We start from the raw sequence: 17,566 nt of genomic DNA on the forward strand, positions 1-17,566 counted from the left end.
AAAAAGCTCAAAATGCTCTGTTCCTCCTTGTGATGTCATGTAGCAGTAGTTTTCAAATTCACAGCTACATCTTTAACTTTAGTTCAGTAGAGATTGGCAATTCCAAGTCTGAAATTATCCAAATGATTCTAGTGAAGATGTGTGGAGTTTAAAACACAGTGGAGCACTTTAAGACTACGTTTACCTATCCATGCTTCCCTATCCACACAGCTTTGCGCATATTTGTTTACAGAAATGAAATTTAAAACCACATGGCTAATTTGCATAAACTATGTGCTCAAAAAAACAAAACAAAAAACAGTTCTCTATTGTATGCTGATGCAGTTCAGCTTCTGTCGGACTAAAGGACACGACTTGGATTATGAGTGGAATGTGGATGTTCTGCTGATGGTGAGTCTGTTCTGTGCTTCTGTCACGTTGGAGATGGTTCATGTTAAACTTTTCAGAGATTATACGTCTGCAGGTCGTACACACAGACCGTATACATGAATGGACATATATTCTATCTTTTGGCGGTGCACAGGCCTACATCAGAGTATCAGTGTTTTCAGGTGTCCACACAGTGCTGGATCAGATACATACTCAAATGAATTCGTGGGAGCTGGCAGCACCAGATCGTTCCGTCTCTGGAGCCATTTTCCATCGGATTAGTGTGAACAAACACTGCATCCACAAGGAAAACAACTCGAATATGCACTAGTGTGGACGGGGCCTAAGTATTGCCACATGACATCACAAGTGGGACAGAGTGTTTTCTGAACTCTGCTGACGTAAACTCTGCCTAAATATGCAGGATGTGTGAAATGAAACAAAACACGACACCGTAACTTTATATAGATGAGAAAATATCAGATTATGGACTCTTCAAGTCTTTGTGTCGTTTCCTATAGAAATGTACATGTCACCTGCTTTATGGGGATACACCGCCCACTGCCCAGACTGCTGTCAGCGCTGCGCCTGTTCGAGTCACTGCCTCTGCGACCCTGACAAACACAAAGGAATATAAATACAGGGTGAGAGACTGAAGAGACTTTAGAACTACTGAGGAAATGTCAGAAATGTACATGATTAAAGCTGCATGATGTAACTTTTCTGGTGGGAACTTCAATATACTTTTTGATTTCCTGGGAAAGTTCCACAGTATGATATTCAAGTGCCTGTACCAGATTTTTTTTTAACTGTCTGCATTTCATTATTATGTCCAAGAAAAAGGTCTGCTCTGGTCTCTGAAAGTTGTGAAAAGTTCTTCTAAACTCATCGCAGTAAATAATAATGATGCTCTGAATGCATAAAATATGTGAGGAATAACTTTGGAGCACTGCAAACTGTTCTCATTCTTTTTTCATGTTTTTAAGATGGTAAAAATCAGGTACACTGTTTTAAACTTATCTATTTTGGATCAGGACTATAGTAGGACTAAACCAGGTCTAAACCAGGACTAAACCAAGACTAAAGCAGGACTGAACCAGTACCGAATGTCGGGACAGGCCCGGAGGTGCGTTCCCGTAGACTTTCGGGTGATCAGGACTGAGACCAGGACCAGACTGGGGCTGAGACTAAGACTGAGACCAGGACTGAGACCAGGACTGAGACCGGGACCGAGACTGGGACCAGACTGGAACCAGACCAGGACCAGACCAGGACTGAGACCAGGACCACACTGGGATTGATACTGGGACCAGACCAGGACCAGACCAGGACCAGACTGGGACCAGACCGGGACCCAGGACTAAGACAGGTTTAGTCCTGGTTTAGATCTGGTTCAGTCCTGGTACAGTTCTGCTTTAGACCTGTTTTAGACCTGTTTTAGTCCTGGTTCAGGCAAGCATCACAGTTTAAGTCACAGAAACGGGAAACGGACGTTATCTTTTTTTTCCATGATTCATTTAAACACAAAATCGAAAACTGAAAAAACAATTTTTTGTCTGTTTTTTCATTTTGGTTTTGGAGACAAATAATGAAGAAAATTTGTTTGAGAGAAATCTGAGAGAAAGTTGTTTTTTCATTTACTTAGTTTTGGTTATTTTTAAAAAAACTAATGAACGAACAATACACGGATTTTGTAAGATCCATATCAGTGTTTGTTTTGTACCGTATTGACATTCAAGTGTACGGAACCACTTCATCCTCTTAAAAAACTGAAAAAAAAAAAAAAAAAAGGAAACGGAAGGATGAGGATAGGAGAAAAGCACGGCCACAGCCTGCACCGCACTAAAAACTCCATCAATTCTGAAGCCAATATCCAGATGAAAGTCTCTTTTAGTGTCTCCCATCAAAGAAAATGGACTTTAATCTAAGTGAAAACCAAACAGGACAAGCTGGTGCCGTAAAACCGCAGAGTACACATTTCACAGGGTTGTTTGACGTAAATGAAGTAATCCTTGTACTTTATATTTGAAAGCTGCACCTGTTTCACACGGACATAAGATTGATGACTGTAATGTCAGTGGTGTTATGAGGCGCGCTTTCAGAATTCATGAGCTAAAATATTTTCATTTAACTAAAAGCTTACAGTACTCGTTAGCACCGGTTCTACAAATAGTGGTTTTATTGGTAGTCGTAACACAAGAACTAGCAGTATAAGTTGCAGCAGTAGTAGTACAGTCTGGAATAGTAGTAGTGTTGCTGTGTCCTTAGGCAAGACACTTCACCCACCAATAAATTTCATGACTCAGTTCCTAGTTTTGGCCTCACAATTTTTGATTTATTTGATTTCATATTTTTGTTTTCATTCTAACACAGCTTTTTGGAACTGGAAGAGACGTAACTCACCGAAACATGACTCTTTTTGTCGAATCCAAATGTAAACACAATCTCACAAGGACATTTTTGTCTTTTAGTGCACGATCTTGTAGCAACTTCGTCTCATGAGAATTTGTACAATCCATGTGTCATTCGTTCATTCATTTTTCAAAATAAAATCAAAAATAAGAAATTGAAAAACTGTTTTGTTCATTATTTGTCTCCAAAACCAAAATGAAAAAACGGATAACAGCGATTTCCATGACTTAATCTGTGATGTCGGACTGAAAAAGGACTAAAACAGGACTAAACCAGGACTAAACTGGTCTCAGTCCCAGTCCAGGTCTTGTCCCGGTTTGGTCTTGGTCTCACTCTCAGTCTGGTCCCGGTCTCAGTCCTGTTCTGGTCCCAGTTTCAGTCCTGGTCTCAGTTCAGGTCTGATCCTGGTCTCATTCCTGATCTTGTCCCGATCTGGTCCCGGTCTCAGTCCTGGTCTTATTCCTGATCTTGTCCCGATCTGGTCCTGGTCTCAATCCTGTTCTCAGTCCTGGTCTGGTACTCGTCTCAGTCCTGGTCTCAGTCCTGGTCTGGTCCTGGTTTAGTCCTGGTTTAGTCCTGTTTTAGTCCTGGTTTAGTCCTGGTTCAGTCCTGGTTCAGTCCGGCATTGCAGTTTAGGTCACAGAAATGTGAAACGGCTGTTATCTGTTTTTTTCCATTATTCATTTAAACACAAAATTGAAAACTGAAAAAACAAATCATTATCCGTTTTTTTCATTTTGGTTTTGGAGACAAATAATGAAGAAAATTGTTGTTTTTTCGTTTTCTTATTTTTGGTTTTATTTTGAAAAACAAATGAACGAACGATACACAGATCTTGTACCATCTCTAGTGTGCATCTTTAACACATCCAGGAGCTTTCTGAGCTGTTTGCATTTCTCTATAATGAACCATGTTCCACTTCAATATCTTACTGTTTATTTCAGTCCTTAGTCAATATTTCAAATGTCAAGTAAATGTTAAAGAACGCCTGCTTACTCAGTTTGTGTCTATAATACAAGTACATACATTTACACTGGAAAATGAGAGATTATATTAAAGGAGATTAACCTTTTTTCAAACTATGAATCAAGAACATGCATTTGTGGCCATACCGGCTCATTAAGGCCTGATCTCGTCAGATGTCAGAAGCTCAGCAGGGCCGGGTCTAGTTAGTACTGGGATAGGGGACCACTGGGAAAATCAGGTGCCCTCATTGTCTAGTATGAAAGTGGTGTGTGCGTGAGTGATGGTGGTGGTCGGAGGGGCCTATGGTGCAGATTGGCAGCCTCACTTCCGTCAATCTGCCCCAGGGCAGCTGTGGCTACAGTAGTAGCTTACCACCACCGGGTCTGGAGTGAATAAATAATGCTCTGTAAAGCATCTTTGAGTGTCCAAAAAAGCGCTACATAAAACTGATGCATTATGCTTTAGTTTGTTTTTAGTTTATTAGTTAGCCCCGCCCATTAGTTAGTTATTAGTTAGTCCTTTTTGCCGCTCTGATATTGAACCATGGCGCAGAAACAGAAACAGTCTATTGGCAATAGACTCTATTCACGCTTACGTCACAAACCAGGAAGAAGTTTGGAAACATGTGATGACAACTTCCAGTGTAGTTACGTCACTGGACTCACCGACCGACTGTGACAAATCCCACTGACCTCTGTGAAACTGGCCCCCATTAAAATGCACACCTACACAAAAACTATGTTAATTGTTTGTGCTCCGTTTGTGCTGTTTTGTGCTGCATAAAGTTTCATTTGTGCTGTTTTTGTTATTGAGATATTAACGATTCTTTCATAGGTCGAATTGGGGTCAGCCAGCCCCCAGGAAGATTCAAAATGCTTTAAAATGACCAAAATGGAGTCATTCGTTTGTTTTTTGTTTGTGCTGTTTTGTGCTGCAAAAAGTTTCATTGGTGTGATTATGGTTCTTGGGATATTGGCAGTTTTATTTTTGGCCGATGGTGTCCTCCAGCCCCTCAAAATGTTAAATAGGCTCAACACAGGCAGAAAATTATATGAAACATTAGTATTTCATTTGTGCTGTTTTGTGCTGTGACAGTTTTCATTTGTGTGAGTATATTTGTAAAATTATTAATTATAACTTTTTTTGCAGAAATTATATGACATCATTTCCGCTCAGCTGACAGCGGAAAACTTTGCAAAACTAGTGAAGATAAACGATCCCAGGCTGTGAAAAAAATCTGTATTATTCTATAAAATATGAATCGAAAGCAATTTACCCAAGACTGATAAACAACGTGAGGCCGTGGAAAAGTCTTTATCTTCACTAGTTCTGCTAAAGCTGCTGCTGTTAGCTGAGCAGAAATGACGTCATATTATTTCCTCAAAATAATAATGAATAATTTTAGAAATATACTTGCACAAATGAAAACTGTCACAGCACAAACGAAATACAAATGTTTTTGTATCATTTTCGTTCTGTTTTGGATGCTGGATGATGACGATCGGCTGAATATAAAACTGCTAATATCTTCAGAACCATAATCACACAAACAAAACTTTTTGCAGCACAAAACAGCACAAATGAAACACAAATGAATGACTCCATTTTGTGCCATTTTAGAGCATTTAGAAGCTTCCTGGGGGCTGAGTGACCCTAATTTAACCTATAAAAGAATCATTAATATCTCAAAAACTAAAGCAACACAAGCAAAACTTTTTGCAGCACAGAACGGTCTTGACTTGGTCTCAGTGGGCCATGGTCTTGGTCTTGTCTCAGTCTCGGCCTTTAAAAGTATCGATTTTGTCTCCCCAGACCCCCAGAGGTCTTGGCCTTGTCTCGGTCTCAGACAGTGCGTTCTTGACTTCTACACTATTATAACATAACCGTGAATAAAGCCTTTTACCAGAGTTTTAATTAATCATTGCATTTATACAGCGCCTTTCAAGACACCCAAAGTACTTTATAGTTCATTATTCATTCACTCAACACTCAGTGGTGGTAAACTACTATTGGAGCCACAGCTGCCCTGGGACAGACTGACGGAAGAGAGGCTGCCAATCTGCGCCATTGGCCCCTCCAACCACCACCAACACTCACGCACACACCACTTTCTTAGTGTTTCTCATCCAAGTCCTAACCAGGCCTGAGATCTGACAATACCAGGTTTTGACAAGTCGGTATGGCCAGTTTTTTTTTGTTTTTTTTTTTTTTTTTTTAGCAGCTTTTACCACACTGCATGAACATTTATCTTGACAAGGATGGATTCAAATCAGGTACAGACTTTTTAAAGGTAAATTACAGAAACTGGAGTCTTGTGTCAGCTTTAAGATGTTGCGTTGTTACCTCATCAAAAACTGAAGTTGTGTTTTGTTTCATACATACATGTTACTGTTCTATTGTTATTATTAGTTGAATGTCTGCATCTCCAAAGTGTTCAAGTTGACAGCTTCAAATGATTCTAGTGAAGGTGTGTGGAGTTTAAAAACTCAGTGGGGCACTTCATGTATTACCAGATGACATCACAAGGGTGGAATAAAGTGTTTTCTGTTTGAGAGAAGAACTCTAAAGTGTAAATGTGCAGGGTTTGTGCGTTAAACATGTGTGAATGAAACAAAACACAGCTCCAGTTCTGTTTGTGATGAGGAAACATTCAAACACAGATCAGACAGTGTGGGCCTTTTAAAAGCGGGTGAGTATTTACTGCAAATCTGGGCGTCCTCCTGCGGGTGGCGCTGCGGATGGAGCCGGGCGTGTCGGCTTTGACACTTTTACCGATGTCTTTGTGACTGATGACCGGAGTGGACGGAAGAGACGACGAGTAGTCACTGCTCTGGCCTCCATTACTCGCCTGAGAAAGAGAGAGAAAGAGAGAGAGGGAGAGAGAGAGAGAGAGAGAGAAGGAGGGAGAGAGAGAGAGGGAGGAGGGGAGAGAGGGGAGGGAGAGAGAGAGAGAGAGAGAGAGAGAGAGAGAGAGAGAGGAGGAGAGAGAGAGAGAGAAGAAGAGAGACAGAGAAGAGGGCAGGTAGAGAGAGAGAGAAGAGGGGAGGGAGAGTAAGTGAGAGAGCGGGGGGGAGAGAGAGACAGAGGAGAGGAGAGGGGGGAGGGAAACAGAGAGAGGGGGGTTTAGAGAAGAGTAAGAGCGAGAAAGAGGGAGGGGGGAAGGAGAGAAAGAGAGAGAGGGAGAAGGAGAGGAAGAAAAAATGGGGGAGGGCAAGAGAGAGAAAAAGGAGAGAGAGACAAGAGAAAGGGGGGAGAAGAAAATGGGAGTGGGGTGAGAGAAGAGCAAGAGAGAGAGGGAGAAGGAGAGGAAAATGAGGGGGTAAGAGAAGAGCAAGAGAGAGAGAGGGGAGGGGGGAGAGAGAGAGGGAGAAGAAGAGGGAGAAAAAACGGGGAGAGAGCAAGAGAGAGAAGGAGAGAGAGAAGATCGAGAGGGAGAAGTAGGAGAAAATGGGGGGGCGAGAGAAAGAAGAGAGAAAGGGGGAGAGGAAAATGGAGAGGTGGGAGATATAGGGGGATGAGAGAAGAGCAAGAGAGAGAGGAGAGAGAGGGAGAGGGAGAGGAAAATGGGTGGGTGAGAGAGAGAAAGAGCAGGGAGAAAAGAGAGGGGAGAAAGGGGCCGCAAAAAAGAGGGAGGGAATGAGAGAGAAAAGCAGGAGAAGATAGGAAGAGACAGAAGACAGAGAAACACAGTGGAGGCAGAGATTTTTTTTAAAAAAGGAGAAAGAGAGAGAGGAGAAACAAAGGAAGGGGAAAGGGAGGGAGAAAAAGAGAGGGGGCAGAGAAAGAGAGAAAAAAAAGAGGAGAGAGATAGAGAGAGACGGGAAGAGGAGGAGGTAATGGAGGTTAATAAATCAGATGACCAAGTATAAATAGAGCAAATGAGCAGAGCAGCGCGGCTCAAGCTTCTGTACGACAAAGAAATGAACTACATGGAAAGTCAATCACACACAACTACACAACTACACAACAACACAACACAACTACACAACAACACAACACAACTACACAACAACACAACTACACAACTACACAACACAACTACACACACACACACAACTACACAACAAACACACACAACAACATACACAACTACACAAACAACACAACACACAACTACACAACACAACACAACACAACTACACAACACAACACAACTACACAACAACACAACACAACTACACAACTAACACAACACAACACAACTACACAACACAACTACACAACACACAACTACACAACTACACAACACAACTACACAACTACACAACACACAACACTACACAACTACACAACACACACACAACACAACTACACAACACAACTACACAACACAACTACACAACACAACTACACAACACAACTACACAACACAACTACATAACATAACTACACAACACAACTACACAACACAACTACACAACACAACTACATAACATAACTACACAACACAACTACACAACTACACAACTACACAACACAACTACACAACACACACAACACAACTACACAACACAACTACATAACATAACTACACAACACAACTACACAACACAACTACACAACACAACTACACAACACAACACAAACTACACAACTACACAACAACTACATAACATAACTACACAACACAACTACACAACACAACTACAAACAACTAACAACACAACTACACAACACAACTACACAACACAACAAACACAACACAACACACAACACAACTACACAACTACACAAACACAACACAACACAACTACACAACACAACAACACAAACAACACAACTACACAACAACACAACACAACTACACAACACAACTACACAACACACACACACACACAACTACACACACAACACAACTACACAACACAACTACACAACTACACAACTACACAACACAACTACACAACACAACTACACAACTACACAACACAACTACACACAACTACACAACACAACTACACAACACACAACTACACTACACAACACAACTACACACACAACACAACTACACAACACAACTACACAACACAACAACACAACTACACAATACAACAACACAACTACACAACACAACACAACTACACAACACAACTACACTACACAACAACACAACTACACAACTACACAACACAACTACACAACACAACTACACAACACACACAACACAACTACACAACACAACTACACACAACACAACTACACTACACAACAACACAACTACACAACTACACAACACAACTACACAACACAACTACACAACACAACTACACAACACAACTACACAACACAACTACACAACACAACTACATAACATAACTACACAACACAACTACACAACACAACTACACAACACAACTACATAACATAACTACACAACACAACTACACAACACAACTACACAACACAACACACACAACACACTACACACAACACACACACAATACACACACAACATACAACAAACACACACAACTACACAACACAACTACACAACACAACACAACTACAACTACACAACACAACTACACAACACAACTACACAACACAACTACACAACTACACAACACAACACAACATGCAGGAAAAAAACAACACAAGAATGTTTCATTGAGATGTTCTGTTTTTGCTGCATTTCAGCTCAGTGCCAGCAAACTTCTCTGTCTTTTATTTTTATATTCCTTCTTCAAAAAGACCAAGTGGGTTAAAATATGCCGGACCAAACAGAGGACGTGTCTGTGGAGAACATGAACACTGGAACATGATTTACAGTAAATGATCTGGACGTCTCACCACGCCAAGAATAGACCATGGCAGGAGAATCCGTGTGTCATTCGTTTATTCGTTTGTTCGTTTTTCAAAATAAACTATTAACTAACAACTTACAATTATTTTCTTCATTATTTGTCTCCGAAACTAAAATGAAAAATTGGATAACAATTTGTTTTTTCAGTTTTTGTGCTTAAATGAATAATGGAAAAAACTGAAATCTAAACAAGGTCTAAACCGCATCCAGGACCAAACCAGACCAGGACTGATACCAGGACTGATACCAGGACTGATACCAGGACTGATACCGGGACTGATATCGGGACTGATATCGGGACTGATATCGGGACTGATACCGGGACTGATACCAGGACCAGACCAGGACTGAGACTGGGACCAGACTGGGACTGAGACCAGGACCAGACCTGGACTGAGACCAGGACTGATACCGAGACTGATACCAGGACTGATACCAGGACCAGACCAGTACTGAGATGGGGACCAGACTGAGACCAGACCATGACTCAGGCGGGACCAGACCAGGACCAGACCAGGACTGAGACCAGGACCAGACCTGGACAGAGACCAGGACTGATACCAGGACTGATACTGGGACTGATACCGGCACTAATACCAGGACCAGACCAGGCCTGAGACCAGGACCAGACCAGGACTGAGACCAGGACCAGACCTGGACTGAGACCAGGAGCAGACTGAGACCAGACCATGACTGAGACGGGACCAGACCGGGACCAGATCAGGACTGAGACCGGGACCAGACCGGGACTGAGACCAGGACCAGACCTGGACTGAGACCAGGACTGATACCGAGACTGATACCGGGACTGATACCGGGACCAGACCAGTACTGAGATGGGGACCAGACTGAGACCAGACCATGACTCAGACCGGGACCAGACCAGGACCAGACCAGGACTGAGACCAGGACCAGACCTGGACAGAGACCAGGACTGATACTGGGACTGATACCGGCACTAATACCAGGACCAGACCAGGACTGAGACCAGGACCAGATCTGGACTGAGACCAGGAGCAGACTGAGACCAGACCGTGATTGAGACCGGGACCAGACCGGGACCAGACCGGAACCAGACCAGGACTGAGACCGGGACCAGACCAGGACCAGACCAGGACTGAGACCGGGACCAGACCAGGACTGAGACCGGGACCAGACCAGGACCAGACCAGGACCAGACCAGGACCAGACCAGGACCAGACCAGGACCAGACCAGGACTGAGACCGGGACCAGACCAGGACCAGACATGGACCGGACCGGGACCAGACCAGGATCAGACAGGGACCAGACCGGGACTGAAAACGGTTTAGTCCTGTTTTAGTCTTGATTCAGTTCTGGTTCAGTCCTGGTTCAGTCCGTATGTGGTGCAAAAGTCCAGCATCCGTTATTCATTTCCATTATTCATTTAAACACAAAATTGAAAAAATGAATCACAATCTGTTTTTTCATTTTGGTTTTGGAGACAAATAATGAAGAAAATAGGTTTTTGGTTTTTTTTCTTATTTTTGGTTTTATATTGAAAAATGAATAAACAAAAGACACATAGATTGGAAAAGCCTTGTCCAGTTTTTCTTCTAGATCCATGATGTAAACACACGTGTACAGTGTCGCAGCAGTTTAGTCTCAGAGATCTTTTCCTGTCCCTGAAGATGAATCCATTCTATGTGAGTGTCACTTGTTCTCCTGCAGCTTTTAGCGTCCAGTGCTTTGTGTAAGTGGCATTTATCTTGATAAGAATAAATGAAAGTCCAACACAGGGGCTTTTATAAATCAGTAAAGATATTAAATAAAAGATGGACAGAGCGGGTGGTGGAGGAGGGCGGTGGAGGGCGGCAGATGGTCGTACCTGCCCGGGGAAGCCTCCTGACACCGGGGTGGAGCCTCCAGAGTGAGTGGGGGAGTTGGGCAGAGATTTACACGTCGCTGCCAAAAGAGCCGCCTGCTTCTTCGCCGCCATGATCTTCTGAGCGGCTGAGAGACGGACGGAAAGAAAGAGGGGGAGAGAGAGAGAGGGAAAGCGAGAGAGAGAAGGGAGGGAGAAGAGAGACAGAAAGAGGGAGATAGAGAGAAAGAGAGAGGGGGAGGGGAAAGAGGGGTAAGAGAGAGGGGGGGTAAGAGAGACAGACAGAAAGAGAGGCAGAGAGAGGGGGATGGAGAGAGGGGGGTGAGAGGAGGAGAAAGAGAGAGACAGACAGAAAGAGAGGTGGGGGGTGGGGGGGGAGAAAGAGAGAGACAGAGAGAGAAGGAGAGGAGAAAGAGAGAAGGGGGAGAGATAGATAGACAGAGAAAGGGTGAGAGCGAGAGAGACGAGGGGGAAAGGGGGAGAGAGGGGGAGGTACAGACAGAGAGAGAGACAGACAGACAGAGAGGGGGTGAGAGGGGGAGGTACAGACAGAGAGAGAGAGAGAGACAGACAGAGAGGGGGAGAGCGGGAAGAGGTGAGAGACAGAGATGGGGAGAGAGAAGAAGAGAGAGACAGCGTGTGAGAAAGAAAGAGAGGGAGAGAGAAGGAAGAGGAGAGAGACAGAGACGGAACGAAAGAGAGACAGACGGAGAGGGGGAGAGAGGGAAGAGGAGAGAGGGAATGAGACAGACAGAGAGACAGGGGGAAAGAGAGAGGGGGGAAGAAAGAGCGGGAGAAAGAGGAGGGGGAAGACAGTCAGACAGAGGAAGAGAGAGAGAGACGAGGAGAGAGAGGGAGAGACATAGAGTGAGAAAGACAGAGAGGGGGAGAGAGGGAAGATGAGACAGAGAGAGACAAATAGACAGAGGCAGAGAGGGGGAGAGAGGGAAGAGAAGAGAGGGAACGAGACAGACAGAGAGAGAGAGGGATAAAGAGAGAGAGGAGGGAAATAAAAAGTGGGAGAAAGAGGAAGGGGGAGTCAGTCAGGCAGAGAAAGAGAGAGAGGGAGAGACATAAAGTGAGAAAGACAGACACAGAGAGAGTGAGAGAGACAGACAGAGAGAGAGAGAGAGAGAGAGAGAGGGACAGTGAAAGAAGGGAAAATATGAAAATGATTAGACCAAACATTGCCAATCTCCAAATATTGAAACGTCATGTTGTTGTTTTATCTTAAATGCAAATCTCCCCTTCTGGACTAGACCGAGACTAAACCAAGACTAGAACAGGACTAAATCCATAGGCGAGGTTTGGAGTTCCTAGAGGCTGAAATATGTCACGACATTGAGTCTATAACATGGCCAATACAAATATTTACTTTAAAAAATGTTTTCATATTGTAGATATATCAATAAAACCAAAGGATTGTATGAAATAAATATGAATAGTAGTCTGAAGCAGGACTCCTTCCTCACCGTCGTTGAAGACTCTGTTGACGTTGAGCCCATAGGTGGCGCAGGTCTCATAGTACGTGCACCTCCTCACATCAGAGCACAGCTGCCTGGCCTTCACATCATCGATCACTCTGGGGTTAGTGCTGCTGATTTTATCTACCACAAAAACACACAACATATGTACACATCATCATCATCCTGATCCTCCAAAGCATCTCTAAACCAGGTCTAAACGAAGACTAGACACAGATCTAAACAGGTCTAAACGAAGACTAAACACAGATCTAAACCAGGTCTAAACGAAGACTAGACACAGATCTAAACTAGGTCTAAACGAAGACTAGACACAGATCTTAACCAGGTCTAAACGAAGACTAGACACAGATCTAAACCAGGTCTAAACGAAGACTAAACATAGATCTAAACCAGGTCTAAACGAAGACTAAACACAGATCTAAACCAGGTCTAAACGAAGACTAAACACAGATCTAAACTAGGTCTAAACAAGACTAGACACAGATCTTAAACGAAGACTAGACACAGATCTAAACCAGGTCTAAACGAAGACTAAACATAGATCTAAACCAGGTCTAAACGAAGACTAAACACAGATCTAAACCAGGTCTAAACGAAGCCTAAACACAGATCTAAACCAGGTCTAAATACAGATCTAAACCAGGTATAAACTAAGACTAAACACAGATCTAAACCAGGTCTAAATGCAGATCTAAACCAGGTCTAAACTAAGACAAAACACAGATGTAAACCAGGTCTAAAGATGTAGTTAGGGTTAGGGGGTCTCACCCTGAGTGCCCACCACCACAAACGCGATCTCGCTGATGGGCCTGTGCAGAGCGAGCTGGTGGTAGAATTTGTAAACGTCTTGAAAACTGGATTCATTTTCCAAACTGAAGACCAGGATCACCGCGTCCACCCAACTGGCAAACTGAAAAGGAACAAATATACAAGTATTAGTAGTATTTAACATACATACAGTCTTTTATCAGTCCAGTTACAGACTTCTAGTCATCGCACAATTTATACTGGGAAGGATCCTCCAAAAGAGTGAGCATCAAACCACCATGTTTGATTTCCCAGTGGGATGCTTTTATTGTCAAATCTTATCTTTTCAAGTCTTTTGAACCATATCACTTTTGTTTCTGGTTCTGATATTGTCATATTTTAGTTTTGGGATTCAGACATCGTAATTGTGTGGTTGTTGGAAAACGGGCTTCGGAAGTTTGCGAACTCCATAAATGCAAAAGCGAATCAGATCTGTGTAACTGGAAACCTCCGTTCAAACTGTTTCCCTTCCAAACAGAATTGGAAAATAGTGAAAGGTGAAGGTGATGGGCAGGATTTATACACAGGGAAGACAAAAAAGGAAACCTTTGTCTGCCTAAGAAATCATCCCAAGTTTGCAGCAAATATTTTGTATATGGAGCGCCATCAAACAAAATCCTGTTTGTTAAGTGACAGGTGCAGAAGACAAGCAGGCTGAGCTCACACTTTCTTGTTCAACTTTACAGCAGCATCACGTCTTGGTTTCTTTGCAGTGGAAGGTGCTTCTTGGTGAACAGTTGGTGCATTTCGCTTTGGTGTTGACTTTTTAAATTCATAACTAAGGTTCAGCGAGGGATCGGGATTTTGCTTTGACAGCATTACACATACTAAATGTTCACCGCAAATTCTGGATGATTTTTTAGGCAGTCAAAGGTTTCCTTTTTCGTCCTTCCTGTGGATCAGTCCTGCCCATCGCCTTCGCCTTTCACTATTTTTCAATTCCGTTGGGAAGAGAAACAGTTTGAACAGAGGTTTGCAATCACACACTGCAAGTCTGTCTGACTTTTGCATTTATGGAGTTCGCAAACTTCCGAAGCCCATTTTCTGCTGTTAGGATCCAACAACCACAAAATTACGATGTCCGAATCCCATAACTAAAATATGACAATATCAGAAACAGAAACAAAAGTGATATGGTTCAAAAGAGTAGAAAAGATTGGCTTTGACAATAGATGTATACCACTGGGAAAACAAACATGGCAATTTGATGCTCACTTTTTCGGAGGATCCTTCCCAGTATGCATTGCACGATGACCAGAAGTCCGAAATTCAGGATCCATGTATGGTAGCACATGTCTCTCAAACACAAAATTTCAACAGCAACATTTATATCAAGAATATCTTTGCATCACTCAGAACAAAATATAGAACTTCTTTGACCTTAGAGTTTACAGAGTTTCCTTGTTTTTTCTACTGAAATGTGTGCAGTTTCTCAGTTATCTGCGTTATTTTTTCCGTGTTTTTTTACTTGCACACGGCCATGTTTGTTTTGACAGAGCAGACCATGTGTTTGTGTGTATGATTAATGTGTCACTCACACATCAGAGTGTGTGCAGACAGGATATGCTCCAGTACGTCTCTGTAAACAAACCAGCTCAAAGTAGGACCAGTTTTAAAGTGTTTTCAACACCATTTTCTGACTGTCAAAAACTGCACTGGAAAAAAAAAGAATCACTCCTGTTACATTTTACATCATTAACTAAATTGTTGGCCCCAGACAGGGAACTATCTCATGCATGACATTTTTGCAGCAGTAGTAATAGATGTAGGAGTAACAGTAGCAGTAGCAGTAGTAGTAGTAATAGTAGTAGTAGCAGTAGTAGTAGTAGTAGTAATAGTAGTAGTAGCAGTAATAGTAGTAGTAGTAATAGTAGTAGTAGCAGTAATAGTAGCAGTAGCAGTAGCAAGAGCAGTAGTAGTAATAGTAATAGTAGTAATTGTAGTAACAGTGGCAGCAGCAGTAGCAGTAGTAGTAGTAGTAGTAGTAGTGGTAATAGCATTAGTAGTAGTAGTGGTAGTAGTAATATTAGTAGGAGCAGCAGCAGCAGGAGCAGTAGTAGTAGTAGTAGTAGTAGTAGTAGCAGCAGTAGTAGTAGTAGTAGTAGTAGTAGTAGTAGTAGTAGTAGTAGTAGTAGTAGTAGGAGCAGCAGTAGTAGTATTAGTAAGAGCAGTAGTAGTAGTAGTATTAGCAGGAGCAGTCGTAGTAGTTGTAGCAGCATTAGTAGTTGTAGTAGTAGTAGTAGTAGTAGTAGGAGCAGCAGCAGCAGTAGTAATAGTAGTAGTAGCAGTAGTAGTATTAGTATGAGCAGCAGTAGCAGTAGTAGTATTAGTAGGAGAAGTAGCAGTAGTAGTAGTAGTAGCAGCAGTAGTAGGAGCAGCAGTAGTAGTAGTAGCAGTAGTAGTATTAGTATGAGCAGCAGTAGCAGTAGTAGTATTAGTAGGAGAAGTAGCAGTAGTAGTAGTAGTAGCAGCAGTAGTAGGAGCAGCAGTAGTAGTATAAGTAGGAGCAGTAGTAGTAGTATTAGCAGCAACAGCAGTAGTAGTAGTAGTAGTAGTAGTAGTAGTAGTAGTAGTAGTAGTAGTAGTAGCAGTAGTAGTATTAGTATGAGCAGCAGTAGCAGTAGTAGTAGTATTAGTAGTAGGAAAGTAGTAGCAGTAGTAGTAGTAGTAGTAGCAGCAGTAGTAGGAGCAGCAGTAGTAGTAGTAGCAGTAGTAGTATTAGTATGAGCAGCAGTAGCAGTAGTAGTATTAGTAGGAGAAGTAGCAGTAGTAGTAGTAGTAGCAGCAGTAGTAGTAGAGCAGCAGTAGTAGTAGTAGTAGCAGTAGTAGTATTAGTAGTAGTAGTAGCAGCAGTAGCAGTAGTAGTATTAGTAGTATAGAGTAAGTAGCATAGTAGTAGTAGTAGTAGCAGTAGCAGTAGTAGGAGCAGCAGTAGTAGTATAAGTAGGAGCAGTAGTAGTAGTATTAGCAGCAACAGCAGTAGTAGTAGTAGTGGTAGTAGTAGTAGTAGTAGTAGTAGTAGTAGCAGTAGTAGTATTAGTATGAGCAGCAGTAGCAGTAGTAGTATTAGTAGGAGCAGTAGCAGTAGTAGTAGTAGTAGCAGTCAGTAGTAGTAGTAGTAGTAGTAGTAGTAGTAGTAGTAGTAGTAGTAGTAGTAGTAGTAATAGTATTGTGTTGGCCTCACCTGAGGTCCTGGCAGTTCTGTCTCTTCTCTGATGATTAGAACATGACTCTGTCCGTCCACCTGCACGTCTTTAATGTACTGACGCCCTAAAACACCAACATTTACTCAAACTTCAATGACACACACCTCAGAAATACTCCCAAAAGTCCTGTATTACACTAAATGATGGACTCTGGGGATCTTTAAGTCATGTTAGAATGTTATTACCTTCTCAAAACAAACCTGGAGTTGTGGTTTGTTTCATTCACACAGTAAAGTGAAGTAATCCTGGTATATTATTTTGTCTCCAAGTCTACATCTCCAAAGCTCAAAATGCTCTGTTTCACTTTGTGATGTCACGGTAAATGGTCGCATTTTTACACAGCGCTTTTCTACCTTCAACACACCCAAAGCATTTTACATCAAGGAACGGTTACACGCTGCTATTCCGATATGCCAGTATTTAGACATTGATGGCCAGTTGTCGGAGTAGCAGCATAAACATTATTTTTCAAGCGTCCCACTACTCCAACATTTGTTTCTTTTCATTGTCAGAGTGGGGGCACTTTACTATTTTTTCATACATTCTGCTTTTCTGACATGAATTATATTAATGTGATAGCCTATTATCAGAGTTGTGACTTGCCATCCGGGTGCCCTATGCACAGATGGGGGAGTGGAGGGAGGGATCAGTGCCAGTGACACAGGGACTGGG

General features: G+C 42.4%; 1 protein-coding gene across 1 annotated transcript in view; it reads right to left on the bottom strand.

The window, feature by feature from the left end:
• Positions 1 to 17,566, bottom strand: part of LOC110171275 (arf-GAP with GTPase, ANK repeat and PH domain-containing protein 1-like) — a 97,095-nt gene that overhangs the window by 48,849 nt on the left and 30,680 nt on the right. Inside the window, 6 exon segments of the mRNA XM_055160320.1 lie at positions 906 to 983; positions 6,449 to 6,595; positions 11,398 to 11,522; positions 12,867 to 13,001; positions 13,650 to 13,791; positions 16,873 to 16,958. Coding sequence (XP_055016295.1) covers positions 906 to 983; positions 6,449 to 6,595; positions 11,398 to 11,522; positions 12,867 to 13,001; positions 13,650 to 13,791; positions 16,873 to 16,958 — 713 coding nt within the window.

This window comes from Boleophthalmus pectinirostris, unplaced genomic scaffold (assembly GCF_026225935.1).
Source record: "Boleophthalmus pectinirostris isolate CB_2022bp ecotype Guang Dong unplaced genomic scaffold, ASM2622593v1 HiC_scaffold_3, whole genome shotgun sequence".
NCBI classification, from domain to species: domain Eukaryota; kingdom Metazoa; phylum Chordata; class Actinopteri; order Gobiiformes; family Gobiidae; genus Boleophthalmus; species Boleophthalmus pectinirostris.